Source organism: Polypterus senegalus, chromosome 1 (assembly GCF_016835505.1).
Source record: "Polypterus senegalus isolate Bchr_013 chromosome 1, ASM1683550v1, whole genome shotgun sequence".
In the NCBI taxonomy this organism is placed as follows: Eukaryota; Metazoa; Chordata; class Cladistia; order Polypteriformes; family Polypteridae; genus Polypterus; species Polypterus senegalus.
The window spans coordinates 110,190,481-110,207,502 of record NC_053154.1 but is presented as its reverse complement, the minus strand read 5'-3'; the positions used below and the strand labels follow the sequence as shown (position 1 = coordinate 110,207,502).

The 17,022-nt window shown below is 36.8% G+C and overlaps 1 protein-coding gene across 1 annotated transcript in view; it reads left to right on the top strand.

Annotated features, from left to right (window-relative positions):
- epha4l (eph receptor A4, like) overlaps window positions 1-17,022 on the top strand; it is a 95,342-nt gene that overhangs the window by 57,225 nt on the left and 21,095 nt on the right. Inside the window, exons 6-11 of the mRNA XM_039755851.1 lie at window positions 7,849-7,973; window positions 8,426-8,585; window positions 10,014-10,125; window positions 14,829-14,887; window positions 15,144-15,257; window positions 16,477-16,662. Of these exons, the coding sequence (XP_039611785.1) occupies window positions 7,849-7,973; window positions 8,426-8,585; window positions 10,014-10,125; window positions 14,829-14,887; window positions 15,144-15,257; window positions 16,477-16,662 (756 nt within the window). The remainder of the gene's footprint in view (window positions 1-7,848; window positions 7,974-8,425; window positions 8,586-10,013; window positions 10,126-14,828; window positions 14,888-15,143; window positions 15,258-16,476; window positions 16,663-17,022) is intronic.

The following is a 17,022-nucleotide window of genomic DNA, read 5'->3' as shown; positions in this document are numbered from 1 at the left end:
ACAATGGGCCTGCCTACCAGCGGTTTATGGCAGCTAATCAGATTGCCTTCTGGAATGCAATGGCATTGTAAAAGTGGAAAAAAGAACACTGGAAAAGGGAACAAAATGGACACCCCATTTGTCTGAATCAAAATGTTGTCTACCTCTGAATGAAACTACCAGTAGGGAGTATTTGCCCCCTTTTTCTGCCTGGTGCACGGAAACACATCCTTTTATGTTTTGCCAGGGGGAATGTTCATAAGAGAGTCATGTTTCTTCCTGTGTGTTTACCTCAATTTCTCAAGTACAACTGATATGTTTTCTATTTTGTAGAAGTAAAAAAAAAGTGTTTATTGGACTTGCTAGACTTTCCTGAAGGAGAGGGGTTAGACAAGAGTAAAGTGCTTTAGCATTTTCTTTGTGAGCTACCAAGGGCTTCAAATATTTAAGAACTTTTTTTCAGTAAAGGAAAAATTTGTAGACTTTCTGGTTTTTGTGTTTCCTGCCAATTGAGTGTTATTCTATCTTGAGTGTAACCTGTCCTTTACTCAATATAGGTTTAGGCTGTTGTTCTTTGTGCAAAAAGGTGTGGTTCTAAACTTTACATGCAGAGATGCTTGCTGTGCTGTATAATTTGTGCTTTTAGGACAATTTGAAAAGTGTTATTTTAACAAAGCAGGCTTTGGCTTTGAAAGTTTGAAACTTATTTCTCATGTTATTTCTTATTTTTCCTGCCTGTGTTTCAAACTTATTTAACTTGGTGTCTCAGTATTTTGAAGGATAAACAGTTTATTGCTTCCTTATATTGAATTGCTTTGTATTGTGTTTTAATTTGTCTCCTATAGTGGCTTAGTATTAAAAGGCCTGTATACAGTACACTAAAGCCTGATTTTAGAAATGCAGAAATCAGAGATCTTGTTTCCCTTTTTTTTTTTTTGGCAGATTTATAGTTTGAAAATTGATGACGAAAACTTTTCATTATGTCTTCTGTAACTGAACCTTGTTAGCTCCTTAAAGGCACTGTGTGTGTCCAGATGTTAACCAATCTTTTTTGGGGGTGTGAAAGGATGGAGTAGCTGCGCAGACGTTGAGTAGCAAGTGATAGTACCTATGGTACTTTAAGCTGGCCTTATTGCTCTTCCTAGATGTATTTTCTTGCGCACTGGCATACAGCTGCCTTTTAAACACAGTTTACCTTAACTAAATTTCAGCTGGTGGTCTAAAGCTACAGGGCTTCATCATATCCTGTCGTCATTTCAATAAAACTGGATTTAGATTGCTTTTTTTCTGTTCTCAATGCCAAGGTTTAATGGTCATTCAAGAAAAAAGAGGGGTAAGAGCTCATCTTTACAGAAGACAGACACCAAAGCCAGAGGACCAGGTTTTCCTTCACTGCTCTGTTGTACTTATTCTAGAGACTCCACTTTGATTTCACTGTCCTCGTGAGAAACATTCCAGCAAAGAAAATTTGATCATGTTCTGGTCAGATGACTGTGGTGGGCTGGCACCCTGCCTGAGGTTTTTTTCCTGCCTTGCGCCCTGTGTTGGCTGGAATTGGCTCCAGCAGACCCCCGTGACACTGTAGTTAGGATATAGCGGGTTGGATAATGGATGGATGGATGGTCAGATGATGAAACCTACCTTTAATTTAAAAAAATCACATCTTTTTTTTGGAAAGAAACAAATATATATTGCTCCTTGGTGTTTATATTTGCATATATTACCAAGTTTTATTCATACTTGACTTCAAAATGCTCCTGTATTTTTTTTATGTTGATAAGTGTATTATCTCATACTGGCTATACACTGATAAACAAGTAGGTTCAGAACTATAGAAAAATATTCAACTGCTTGGTACCTGTTTTTCAGTCTGCTGGCACAAATTAACTTTGTCTTGATCTACTTTTTTTCATTGCTGCTCAAGATGGGTGTACTTATTTGGTGGATTTTTTTTTTTTAACGCCTTATTGCTGTGGAAGGCAGCACACTTCTCTAAATTATTAATGGTGGAAGCACTTTGTGTTACTTGTCTGAGGGCTTAAATGCTGAGAACAAAACTCTTCTAGGAATTCAGGTTGGAAGAACTGTTTGGGGATTTCAATTGGAAATTCAAATTCATGCTTTTCACTCTTCAATCCATTTACATCTCTGGCTCGGGCCTTAGAGATGATAGCAAGGGTTTTCTGGACAGCTTCTCTTGAGAGTGCTACAAAGGGCCTATTAAAGTGACTATCGCTTTTATTTCATGCCCTTCAAGTGAAGAGTAACTGAAAAAAAATCATTCTTTACAACTTAGTTATGAGTGTAATATTCACTGTTACTTGAAATACATCATGATGAAAACTTGTGTTTGTTTATACTGTGTATATGTATATATATATATATATATATATATATATATATATATATATATATATATATATATATATATATATATATATATATTGTCACAAAGATGAGACATACTCAGACAAAGGTTTGAGGCAGCCACCCGTATATTCTGGTATCCTGGCTGTAAAAGTCGTTATCTCTTACAGAAAACTGCACTGATTTGCATACCATTGAGTCCAAAACAAGACTGAGGGAAAAGGGGCAGGTTTTTAAAGGGGAAGACAGGAAGTGAGGTCATAAGGATCGGGCACGTGGTCTTCAATCATTGGATCACACCCGGACGTGACATCAGAGGGGCCGGAGCTGGTAAGGTCTACTTCCATTGGCTCAGTCCCGAAAGTGACGTCAAGAGAGCCAGGTGGAAACTCCCGGGAATGGTCTACAGGCAAGGGAGAAAAAGAGTCAGTGCACTCTGCCACATCCCGGCATGCCTCCGAACTGCCTTCACTCAAGCCCTTTAGCTGCCTTCCATGCGCACGTGTGTGACAATATATATATGGTCACCCACAAATATATCGACATATATGTTTGAGTGTAATGCACATGTAAATGAAATGTTCTTTGTTGATACTGGTTGACTATATAGAATATAGCAGATTTGCCATCTATTGTTTCTGAATGCATATTGTTATGTAATGATGGATGTAATAGTAGACACCAGTAACAAGTAGACTCAATTACTGCTGCTATTTGGGAATCATAGAACACTTATATTTTGTTAAATAATGATAAATTAATGCTTCACAATATGATTGTATCATCAACCTCCCCAGAGCTTCTCAGATTCATTTTTTGGCTGATTTGTAATGATGTGATTGATATGTGGAGCACATACAGCGCAATCTTATTATTTAACATGGCCATTACACAACAGGAGCCAAAGGGACTGATATTGAGTTAATCCGGTTACTGTCACTCCAAAGGTGTCTTCAACAGGATGATCAATTGCCTGTTGGTGAGCCTGAAAGCATTTTAGGCAAATTCCCTCCTTTAAAAGCTGCTTTTTGCAAATGTGTGTCACTTTACCCTAATTAGACCTGACAGGAATGCTTCTTAATTACAGCACACTGGGAGTGACAGGACATTATGACGCTGAACTTGGGTATGGAGCTAAGGAAAGGCAACACATGTATGCCACCACAGAGGGGTGACATTTGGGATTTATGTCAGGTGTATGTCTTTAGTTAAGGAACTGGCTGCAAGAGGATGTCAGTAAGTGTGCAAGATATTTCTTAAATTGGTAAATTGCGTTTTCAGTCTTTCTTTGTTATATGGAATGTTGGAAGTTTTACAAGTGGAGTCTCAGACAACTTTGAAACTGATAGAATGAATGGACTGACAATTTGACAAGGCAACTTTTATTTTTATGACTGTATTGCGTGAACCAATATTGATGTGTCTTACACTATACTGATGACCTATACAGGTGGAGCGGTACTTATATTGCCTTGTTAGTAAAACACAAATGTATGGCCTATAAAAGGAAAAAAGAGAACAACCAAGCAGGTCATGAACCTCTCAGTCAATATACAGAAATTAAACAAAGCAATGTGTGTATTCCCCATGGTGTAAGGACAGTGGAATGCTAGCCCTAGAAAGCTTCATATCCGCTTGCCTCCCATCATCTCCTATCATCTAATCTGCCTACTTTTGGACACTTGTTACCACTTTGCAAATATTTGTAAGATTTTTTTTACCAATGCTGAATGTATGACTCTTACAATAGAACACTTGGAATTTGTCATCCTGAACATAATCAATAGAGAGGATTTAAAATTCCTATTAACAAGCTATAGATGTGGCCAATTTAAAATCACTAAACACTCCTGTAGTTTTTTTGTTAACTACCTTAAGTGAAAAAACTTAAGTCACAAGCGTCCTAGCATATAACAATGAAATAACACCATAATAACTTTCAAATGTTGGTGAAATTTGATCCATGCCAAAAAAAGCAAGTAGTTTGGAATCACTGTTTTTATTTCTTGAAACTTTAGTATATTTTCCTGCCACATTTTAAAACTCACTCTTTCCTGTTCATAGTAATAGGTAATTGGATCTTGGGCTTACTAGTACATTATAATGTATTGCATAAAATTACCCATTCATTTCCTGTACCTGATATATTCATTATTGGGTTGTGGGGAGATGAGTCTGTCCCAGTAGCATTAGGCAGAAAGCAGATGCAAACCATAGGAGGCTTCCAGTCTACCCAAGTGCACAAACACACTGACTTGCGCTCATACTCACATAATATCAATTGAGAGATATCAGTTAACGTAACGCGCACACACACACACACACACACACACACACACACACCTTTGAAATTCGGAGGGAAACTAGAACATCCAAAAGAATCCCATGCAGATTAAAGAAGATTTTAGTCTAGTCACTGAAACACTATTGTTCCTGGCAGTGTTTCAGGCATGCTAACATTCAAGATTTCATTTGTTATTAAATATCACAGTTATTAGTGCAAATCATATCAGTTTTTATCTTTGTATAATTTACATGTTATGCATGAAGCCTTGTATCTTTAAGAAAATAATCTTGCAATTCACTAAAAAATTAAACAGAAATTCACTCTTCCAAATGCACAGTCTATGTCAAAGAGGACTCTACTCCTTGGGCAGGGTTATGACAGAGCACACACTTCATGTCTCAATGACAGCTTGTCCAAGGATTGGAGAAGGAAAGCAGACTTGTTCTGCACATTAAAAGCCACATTCCAGCTAACTCAGTTAGGAATTGAGCTTAAGACTCGTACAGCTGTTAGGCAGTAGCAGCATCGTGCCCTCCTTCCCAAAGGACATATATATGATGGATAGTTTCCACTTTATAACATTCTGCCATAAATGCTTACAGGGAAAATATCTTATAAAACAAGAAGTCTGTCAGGGTTTTTTTTTCCTTCATTGTAGAACAATTAATCAAAGCAATTTTATGTTTTAATTTTTTGCATACTTCGGTCTATATGAGCACAAAATCAAATAGCTTCTTTATTAAGTGTAATAAATGGCTTTGCGTAATGGGACCGCCAGTGATAAATGTTAAGAGACATGTTTTTCTGTTTTTGTTTTGTTTTTTGTATTTCTTTTTTTTTCTTCTAACATAATGGCTCAGTTAATTTTTAGCAAATGATTACCTTTGAAATGGGATCCTTCATTAAGACAGGTGCTTGGTGATTTTCTGAATCCATTCCACTCTTGGCTGCCCTAATTATCTCTCTTTATTTCCTCTTGCTATCTTAGTTTTAAGTTGACTTAATGAAGCAGGACATTTGTAAAAACAGTTCTGAATCCCCACCCCCAGTGATTAAGAAGGTGTCTTACAATAAGTTGCCGCATAGGCTTTTCAGTCTTTGCCATGTTAGTGCTGCTGGCTTAGAGTGTCTCGATGCTCATAAATCTCTACAAGGTGTTTAATTGCTGCAGCTTCAGGAAGTGAGCAAATGGAATACTGTTTGTTCCATGTGTGGGGGTGGGATTAAATATGCCACTTCTTTTTACTACTAGAAGACCTGTCACTTTCTTGACACCAAAGACTATATGGCTTGATTCGTTTTAGAACAGCAAGTCTGTCTTCATTTAAGCTGTCAGCAAGTCCTAGCACAGCCACAAATATTTGAAAAATACATGGAAGGCAAACTGCCTGGTGATTCCTACATTGCAATTGTGTAGTCCAAGTATTGCAGAAGCCTCTGTAAATATTTTAAAATGCCTTCATTTCACCCCTTGTTGATTTTCAAGCAGACATAATGAAATGGTTTGCCTTATCCTCTGGCTGATGAAGGTATTAACTGACATCTCCATTTTTATTTAGATTCCCTTTTGGCTCTCTTTAGCCATGATGTGTTCAACAGTCTCCTTTTTCAAGGTTTTAATGTTTATGTTGGGTGGCGTGTAACTTTGGTTTTCATTATTGGGACTTTTGTTCAAGCCTCGTGATCAGAGAAGGTTGTAATGCTAGTGTTGCACTTTGAGTGTTTTGGCTCGCTCAGTTCAAAAAGACATTTTTTATATGCCACCAGAAAACGATAGTATTTGTATATACAAGATAACATGGCAGAATATAAAATAAATGAGAAGAAAATGTTAATACTTTGGGAAAAGCTCAGGAATAACTGGGTCACCATTAGAAAATCTCTATTCAATACATAAGCTCTAGCAATGTAGCCAAAAGAAACACAGGCCAAGCCAGTTTAAGTATTTACAATTAAATCTGTCTGTGCGAAAAATGAATTGCATGAAAAATAACTTAATTACAGAATAATTACTTAAAGAAAAGGCACTTAGCATAAAATGAGGTGGTCTTTCATTCAACTGACCAGAAAGAATGACTACCTGAGCTCAACTGTATAGTATTTCACTGTTTTTCTCAAGGATTGCTGGTGCTTTCTCACATCAGGATAACTTAAGAGAACTACTGTTTCTTTCCCAGTTCAACCTGAAGTGAAGTAATTTTTATTTGGAGCCTTTTATTTAAGGACAGGATAACTTACTGTTAGTTTCTAATCCCTAGTAACAAACAACTACTGACCACTACCTTTTCTTTGTTAAGTAGAGTAAATCATTTCACAACCAATAACTAGGTTGTGAGAAAGTATGTGCCTACTGTTGTTTTTTTTTTCTTTGTTTCTCTGGTTATCTGTGTGCAAAGTTCAAAAGAAGAAGTCAATGATTTAATTTCTTAACTTAGCAGCAAATATGTTTTGTGTAGAAGTTGATCCCACAGGCCTATACACCTATACAAGACATCATGTCATTCTATGGGATGACCAAGATTAGTTCCCTCAAGTCATTAATTATTTCAGTTTACTGCTAAATTGAATGTATTCATCTTTGCCTTTCCGATGTTAAAAGTAAAATGGCAACAATATCTAAAAAGAGTTCTGTTCATTTGACTCAATGAGGTTAAACATTTTTGTCATTTTTAATGTGAATGTCATGTGTACACACAAGAACTGGGTAAAATTACCAGGAAAATAAAACAACCGATATGCCTTGACCAGTGGAGCTGAGCCTTATTCTTATCAGGATAGCTTAATGCTTACTTAATACTTGTTTATTTAACACTCATGTTTTTTTTTAGGTTTTTCCTAATCAGTCCATCAATTAAGCAATTAGTCAGTGAATCAATAAATCAGAAGCAAATCCACATGTCATTTTGCAAAGTAAAGGTTACAGTATAGCGAAATAATATATAATACCAGCTTTGAAATCTGAAAGAAACATGTCACAGGAATACTTTCTGTTACAGCCTCTTTACAAATATAAACTTATGACCAATACATATACACATATTCAACAGATGAACTGGAGAACTTTGTAAAATGCTGAGAATTGTCCCCTGTAGTATTGAGTAGCTAGAAGAGTAGCAGTGGTAGTATGTCCAAAGTGGTTGATATCCTGTATCCCTAGATTCACTGAGGCTTATTTTGACCTTCCGTTAATGAGTTATTCTTCTTTCCTTCTCCAGCTCCATCCACGATCAGTAATATTCAAGCCAAAGACATAACAAGGCATACCGTTTCACTTATCTGGCCTGAGCCTGAGAGGCCTAATGGTGTCATCCTAGAATATGAAGTCAAGTATTATGAAAAGGTAAGGCACAATGAGAAGTGTAAAAGAACCTCAACAAAAGGCTCTGAATTGTGTAAAATCCTCTATTATTTGATCTGTGTTGGAATAAGCAATTGCAGATATAATACAAATACTTGCTTAACTGTCTAAAATGTAGTATAATATGTTGCTTGTTTAGTTGATTGTGAGGGTGAGATGTGGCAAACAAAATGGTAACCCGAGATATAATTACTGAACACTTTACTCTTTAAAAAAGACTAGTCTTTATATATTACATACAGAAATATATTTATTGCTCCAATGAAAAAAAATGTCAATAATTATTCTTTACTCTTCTACCTCTATTTTCATGTTGATTTGTATGTGAAGTGTTACCTTGATTTTGTGATGTTACATTTTAAGTTTTGGTAATCTTTTAAAATGGTTGTATGCTAAAATGTTTTTTAAAATATTGTCATTAAAATCCCCAACAGGATCAGAATGAGCGCAGCTATCGAATCATCAAAACTTCATTGCGGAGTACTGACATAAAAGGTCTCAATCCCCTGACCTCTTACATGTTTCACGTTCGTGCTCGAACTGCAGCAGGCTACGGAGAGTTCAGCGGGCCATTTGAATTTATGACCAACTCAGGTAATATGATATTATAGAAACAGAAAGCAGCGCTTTTGGTTTATGTGCTTTGATCTCTTTTGCTAAAGAAACAAACTACATATCAGTGTTCAAATAGAATTACAAAAATACTTGCAAAAGATGGTTGTGTAGAACCTGTAAAATAATAATTATAAAATACTGCCTCTGCAGTGGGCTGGCGCCCTGCCTAGGGTTTGCGCCCTGTGTTGGCTGGGATTGACTCTAGCAGACCCCTGTGACCCTGTAGTTAGGATCTATCTATCTATCTATCTATCTATCTATCTATCTATCTATCTATCTATCTATCTATCTATCTATCTATCTATCTATCTATCTATCTATCTATCTATCTAAATCGTATTTCAACTCACCAATTTCTTTTTATGAATCTGCTTAATCAAATGTTAGCATTGTGGGCTAGAAAATGGTAGTCTCGAGCTCAAGGCAGAAACCTTGCAATCAGGTCTGTTTTGTTATAGAGCACATTCACACACACCAAATCATTCACATTTGGGAAAGATATAGTTATCTAACCTAGTGCACACATCATTTTAGATACAGGAATAAAACTGGTGCATCTTCAGAAAACCACATGTAGGCATGTGGTGAATACACAAGTAGTGCACAAGGAGTGTCGGTTTATTTATTAGATCTGTGTGGTAACAGTGCTATGCCATCATGCTACCCTTTTTCATTCTTCATTAAATTTATACATGTATATGTATATATACATATTATATGTTTACGTTGAAAAAAAAATTTCTATTTCATATATAAACACAACATAGAGTACAATGAAAAGAATGGAGCTGCATTAATCAGCAATGAAAGCAAATAAGTACATAACCAAGCTTCACAACTTTTTGACCATGCTTTCTGGATAAATGTCAATGGTCATCATATGAAGATACAGAATCATTGTTTTGACTTTTTTTGAGAAGGGATTATCCCAACATCACACACTGCTCTAACTCCCCCCTTCAGCCAATGCCAATGACCATGAGACTGGCAGAAGTGCCTTTTATTGAATGTGCGTTGTGAAAAGCAAGCACAGTTAAGAGTTATGTTTTAATAAAAAACCTCTTTTCTTCTCCCTTCTTCTCTGAAGACGAACAGTAAATGAATCAATTTAAAATTTATTTTCTTTTCACAGCTTATACTCAATGCTTTATGTATTTTACTCATGTACAGTGACTTAGCAAACACTCATTTACAGTGTGCTTTACAGTGAAGTTGTAATGTACTTTAGGAAATTATTCTTTAATCTGCCAGTTAATACTCCATGTAAATTCTACAATTTTAATTCTAAGTAATTTGTTACTATCCAGTTTATTTATAAAATTCTTGTACAGCTAATAATTAATGAAGGTAATCTGAGTAATTATTCTAAAACTAAACTTGGAATTGCTTTTGTTCTTTTTTTTCTAGTGCCCTCTGCAATCATTGGAGATGGTGCCAATCCCACAGTGCTGTTGGTTTCAGTTGCTGGAAGTGCTGCATTGCTAGTCATTCTCATTGCCGCTTTTATAATCAGCAGAAGGTAAATCCTGCCTCCTCCTCTTTTTCCTTCTCCTCCTCGTTCTTCTTCCCCATGTATGCACTTTTTCATTCCTTTGAGCAATGAAAAGTTTTCCTGTTCAAATCAGTGATTTGCATGAGAAAAGAGCATCAAAATGCCACCATTCTAGTATGGCTGAACTTCTTCCACAAGTCAACGTGCCATTCACCAGGGGGCCTCTGCTTGTGCTGCCATGCTGTGTAACTCATGGCACCATATCTGCCTCTATTTTATTCATACTAAATAAAAAGTGTTTCTGTGTGGAGATTAAAACAAAATTTAGTGGCTATATCCTCTATATAGCAATCATGGTGCCGCATGTAAAAAGCGTCAAACGTGATTTTAGTATGCCCTTCCTAATTCTGAGCAGTGATGCACAAAATCTTTTAAATGGAAGAGGCTCAGTGCCTGTCAAGCCCCATTAATGGTAAAGGCCCTAATTAAGGGCCTGTAATTTTAGGTAAAAGTTTTGTTTCATGACCGTATGCAAGCTACCTGCAGGCAGTGTTCCATCCTCATGAGGAAGGAGCTGGCATCTAAAGCACCATGTTTTAGGTTCAATCTCTGACCTGTATAAAGTGTCATTGTGTAAATACTTTCCCTTAAAACTCCACTTGAGTGAGTGTTTGAAAAGAATATTGAGTATAAAATCAATCATGTAATGTCATTAGTTAAGAGTCAAGATGTGCTTCTATTTTCTGCTCTATAAGATCTATTGGTGGCTCAGGGCATTCTGTAAAAGAGGATAAGATTTTAGATGAGAGAAGCTGGAATGCAAATAGGTGTATTGTTCCAACAGACAGACTTTGAATTTCCGCAGTAAGTTTACAGTTTTACCGTTTCTTTTTTAAATTCCTAAACTGACAGCACTGCCAGAACCCACAATTATGTTGCTTAACACAACAAAAACATGGCGCAAGAAGACAACTTTTAATGAAAATGCATTGTTAGGGGAAAAAGCAATGCCAGAGTCACTACCACTGTTCTCCTTCTTTCCTTAGTGACAGCTTTGTGCTTGAGATGAGACTGATTGTCAGATAACTTGGTGTTTTTAATTGTGGCTCATTTTTTTTCTTTTGAGAATTTAACAGGACTAGGTGTCAGGGTATTATGATTTTGGCCAGTGATAAATAAAATCGTTTGTGAGAGGGTGATAATCGGAGTAAGCTGATTGGACCTTCATGCATCACTTTTTAGAAAATGAAATGTCAACCTCTTAGCCTCATATTGATTGTCTTTAAGTATCAGCCATAAACCTGTCAAAATGCAACTGGCAGGAAGCCAGGTATCTGACAAGAGTGCCTGCATTGTGTGCTTTGGGATTTTCTTGTTGTTGTTTGGTTATCTGCATTTGGAAGGTGAAGTCCTGCTTCAGTTGCATTAGGTGTACACTGAATGCACAGAGCGATAGCACACAAGGGGATGACACAATTGCGTACAAAAGAAAAAGATAAAGCCTTTTAAATGGAGGTCATGCCTGCTGCAGTATTTAGTGCTGAGTGCTGATGTTAGTGATGGTTGTCTCTGATGGTGTGAATAAAAAAATATAACTGCTTTATTTCAGAGGTATATCTAATAGAAACCCAGAAGAAAGGAGAAATGTGTATTGCATTGTAAGGGATTCAACTCTAATAACACTAAGGCCTCTTTACCACACTGGCCAGTTATCCTGCTGTTTTAAATTAATGCTTAGGAAGCCATCAACCAGGTCTTTTCTGTTTCCATAGAGATTTTTTTTTTTTTTTTGTGATGGATCCTTTTTGTGTGTGAGGGTCCCAGGGTATACTACAGCTCAACATACCCAGGCTGATCCAAAAGGATACACATGTACTCATGAGAATTCTCTGTACAGTATATCACATCACTCTATTCAGCTGCATACATTTGTGTTGTACGAGCCACCTAGTCACATTTGGGCAGGTCCATGGTCTATCAGACTAGAGCAGCAGTGTGTTTTTATTCCCATATATTTCATTTGATTTATATGGCAGCGGAGTGGACTATTTTTACATGTGTACCCAGAGAATTTAGTGATCCTGCATTTGCTGGCAGGCGTGCACACTTGTTTGCATAAATCTGTTACTGCCTTGCTGTCTTATATAAAGTTAGAAACTGTGTATTCATCTTTTCTATGAAGCCTCAGCCTTTAATGTGCTTTTCAAAATTTTTTTCTCTTTCTGCTCTGTTAAAGTAGCTTGAGTTTCTGCTGCTACTAAGAGTTATGCATTTTGTGAAGATAGTGCTAGCGTGTAAGCAATAGTGCAAAGAATTTGAGGTGCAACTCTATATTCTTTTTTTAATTCTGTAAGATTGTTTTTCTATTACTAAAAAGGGTATGCAAGCAGAAAACCTGCATATTTACTTGGGCCCCCTGCAGACTCCTAGGAGTAGGAGGACAAAGACCATTATAGTATACAAAATGTTAACAGTTAGAAAGCTCTTAAAACTTGTGCAGTTTCCATTTGATTGTGACGAATGATTTAAACCTGAGTGAATAAAGCATAGGTTTATGAAATTTTCTTTCTCTGCATCATACCTGCTGATCCCTTTTTTAACTCACACAGCGGCATTTTAGAGCTTTGAACCCCCAGGGTCTCACCTGTGGGTCATTTGGATGATCTTGGGGATTTCAGACAGATCTCACCTAAGTCTAGTGCACCGCACCAACACATGCTCTGTCACTAAATCTGTGGGTGCCAAGGCCTTTCATAATGACATTCAAAAGCATCTTCAGTCCCACCAGGTGGATTACCTTTTGGAGGTCCATTCACTTCCAGGACCTCCTCTGACCTTTCCTGACCCTCTTTAACTGCATGTTTCATTGAACTCTTCTGTGCACTATGGTGGACACTGGAAACTGATTTTTTCCTTTCTTTTTTCTTTTTCTTTGTTTTTGACAATAGAGTGTAGCCTTAGGCATTGGGTTGGGGGTAGGAGAGTTGCAAGGCTAGATGACAGGGAGAACAGGAAGGGAAGAACCAGGTCTGTTATTAACAGACAATATATACAGCCTTAGCACAATGGAAAGGTTAGATCTGAGGAGTATTTCTTAAAAAAAAAAACAGCTTGTTATACGTATACTGAGGAATGTCTGCACAGGCCAGTGTAAACGGGTGTATGTGTGTTGCCAAAGCAATCTGACACCGAAACATAGTGGTAAAAGCACTTGAAAAAAACAAAATATAAGCGATGTAGTCCATATAGCATTAGTAAGATTTTAGTTTCCAAATTAAAGGAAGTTTGCTTTGACTTATTTTGATCAATTTCAGTTTTTTTTTTTCTAGGGAATTAGTGTATGTAATTTATTTTCAGTGTCTGTGGTGACCACCTACTTAAGGTGAACCCAGTTTGTATAAGGGAATGTAGACCTCCAACAGTGCACAATCAGGAAAGTAAACAAAGTTAATTTTGCATTAATAATAGAAAGATAATTAGAAAAAACATCTTGTATGTGTCCCAAAATTGTCTCCAAAGCTCATAGAAATTTGGCAGATCACCATTCCTGCTAAGTCAGTGAAGTGAAGGGACTGAGCTCTGACCATAAATTAAGAAGTAGTGGTCTTATAGGACAAACAGGAGAAGTCACAGCAGATCAGATATATCTTTCCAGTGATTAGACTTCATACATCCATCCATTCCTTTATGCAATATAGCATTACCAGAAGCTTATGTGTGTCCATGCAGCATCAGGCAAAAAGAAAAACACACCTCAGATAGGTCACTTGCAGGGCATGCTTATTTGTGCTATTAAGTTTAGAGTCACTGAATAATTTTGCACACATCTTTGGCATGTGGGAAGTACATGGAGAACATTTACAGGGATGGGAAAGAAATGAGCAAACTCCATTCTTAGTAACTTGGCTGGGAGCTAATAGTCAACAGGGCTAACAACTGCACCACTGTGCTGCCTTAAAGAAAATAAGTGTGGGAAAAGTGAGCAAGGTGATTATTTTATAATTTTGTCATTATAATAAAGATTAATGTTACTGTTCAATTCAATGAATTGTAATTATACCTTATAGAAATGTGAAATGTTTAGCTTGCTAATTTTGCTGTTACAGAAATATCAAATACAAATACAGTATATAGTGCAGTGATATAGTTCATCAGACACATATTACTGAACATAACAATGCCAATTAAAAAGCAATATATGAGCAACAGAATTTTATTTTTATTACTTCATCATGTCAGTTTAAACACTTAAAAGACTTTTTATAAAAATAAATTTGTCCAGGCTATAGACTATTGCAGTCAGTGATGTAGGATGCAGATCATACAGTATTTTGTTTGTTTACTGGATTGCAAGCAGTAGACGTCTGTATGTAGTAATGGGCAAACAAAAGCAAGTTGGTACCCTCAAAGCACTATTCTTTTAAAAAGTTGTAGCTTTCAAAGAGATGAAAAAGAGGAGATGTTTCAATAGAATGAACAAAATAGTATCCCCAGCTATATATTTGCTTGAGGGAAGGGGGCGCTCAATTAACCTTCCAGTTACCAGCCAGTAGCCAAAACACAAAAGATCCAGAAATCTGCATTAAATCCCTTTGGACTCATTTCTAGCCTTTGCAAAACCCATTGGCAATGCATTTAAGCACAGTGTGCATTTTCAAGCTCAACATTTTACATTTCATCATTATCATCAATATTCATGAAATTTTTTTTTTCATTTTATTTCACCCTAGACGCAGCAAATACAGCAAAGCAAAGCAAGAATCTGATGAAGAGAAGCATTTGCACCAAGGTAAATGACTGAAAAATTTGATTTCGCTCGATGTAGAGCTTTCTGCAGGCAAAGTCAACATCAAAGATGTTAAAGCAAAGCAATTCATCAGAATACCTTAAAGGGGGGTAGGGTGAAATAAAAATATTCAATTATCTTGATGCTGAAAAAAAAAAATCTGATTTACTGAAACATGTCGGCTTGCAGATTGACTGCACAAACAATAGTATTTGACATTAGTTGATGTTACCCAGTAACTGAATATGTTTGTGAGCAGGTGTGAGAACGTATGTAGATCCCTTCACCTATGAAGACCCCAACCAGGCTGTCCGTGAGTTTGCCAAGGAAATTGATGCTTCTTGCATAAAGATTGAAAAAGTAATAGGTGTGGGTAAGTGTTCTTTTGTTTTATTTTTCCTCAAATATTTAGTGTTCATGCACATGTTCTGTGCAGCTAAACAAACATAATCAGTCACATTTGAAAAATATAATATGTCTCCTTTTTTGCTGAAAAGCAAATAAAAAACAGCCAGTAAACCTGCTAAGGAGGATTTGAATATTGATGGCAGGAAGAGATATTGTGGGCATCATCGTTGGCTAATAGTAGATATCCCAGTTTTACTACTATTGAAATACAACAGACTTTTGGAAGTGATTTCTTGCTTTCAGTATCATATTTAGAAGTCACAGTTTCATAGATTTCAGCAGCAAGGCAAGTTAAGGGTCCCTGCATCTTTCTTGTCGTTGTTTTCCTCATCTACATACTCACTGAAAGGAGTGGCAGCAAAACAGCCTTATAATGGTTAATTTTTTTTGTGATCCAAGTACTTGGTCCTCATGTCTGATACCATTTTATCATGTCAGTGGTGCCATGCTGTTCACTGGGAAAAAATCTCTTTGAGCTAGTAAAACTGACATCCCCGACCTGGTGAATGCTTTTGTGTGCTGTGGACATGATGCAGGGTTAAAAAGAAAACTGCTTCCCTTTTAATTCCTGCACAGGTGTTACTTTTTAGAACACATAAAGAGAAAAGACAAAATCTGGCTGAAATTCAATGTGTTTGTGATAAAATGGAGCAAAATGGAACAGCATTTGTTACATTAAAATATTTATATAACCATGGTTTGAGGTTTAATGTGACCATAGTATATAACTCCATGTTGAAAGAATCAGTTCACCTATGCTGAGTTGTTACATTATGAATACTATGGCTAAGTCAATGAGTCACAGTGGGTGTGGAAGCTGCCACTTACATACCCTTTTACACTGCGGGAGAGACCTTCTTTTTATTGTGCAACATCTAGTAAATACAACCTGCTACCAGGCCTTTTACCACCATTCACCACCCCTTTTCCCTTATTCAGAAGATGTCCTTAAGAAGACCTTCAAATCTTGTCTGTTTTTCTTTGGTGTGGTTCTGGGAGTATTCCAAAATATTGTTTTAAAGCCTGTTTCTGGAGGTGGTGCCAATCACTTATTCAGTGGAAAGAGTAAAAACACATGCTTCTATTATATGTGAAATCCTGTCATCAGAAGTTTAAGTATTCTGGGTAAGTCAGTAGTCTCTGGGAACAGATAGAGCTGACAGAGGTGTGTTTCCTTGTAACAGGTGAATTTGGAGAAGTATGCAGTGGACGGCTGAAGATGCCAGGCAAAAGAGAGATATGTGTGGCCATCAAGACGCTAAAGGCTGGCTACACAGAAAAGCAGAGGCGTGACTTCTTGAGTGAGGCCAGCATCATGGGGCAATTTGATCATCCAAATATAATCCACCTGGAGGGTGTAGTGACAAAATGTAAGTGAAACTGGCAGCTGCGACATGGTTAACTACTCAAGGTGCCAACACATAAGCTACTCTATGATGGTTTTCCTCTGTGGAATGACAGATGGAGTGGATCTATTGATAACTAATATGTAGAAATCTACATGTAGTACCAGTCATTAATCTTGTTGTCAGCTTTAAATGAGTTTATGGTTTAAAGGGATATTCTATCTGCAAAGCAGCTTGTGCTGCATTTATTTTTTTCTCATGGTCATGAAATGAATACCCGATGACTGTATACGTGCCAGCCATGTTCTCCCATGTGAGAAATCTGATTGATTCTCTCGAGAAAGGTGGGAGCAGATGGCTGAATCAGCGTAGCTCTTTTTTCCG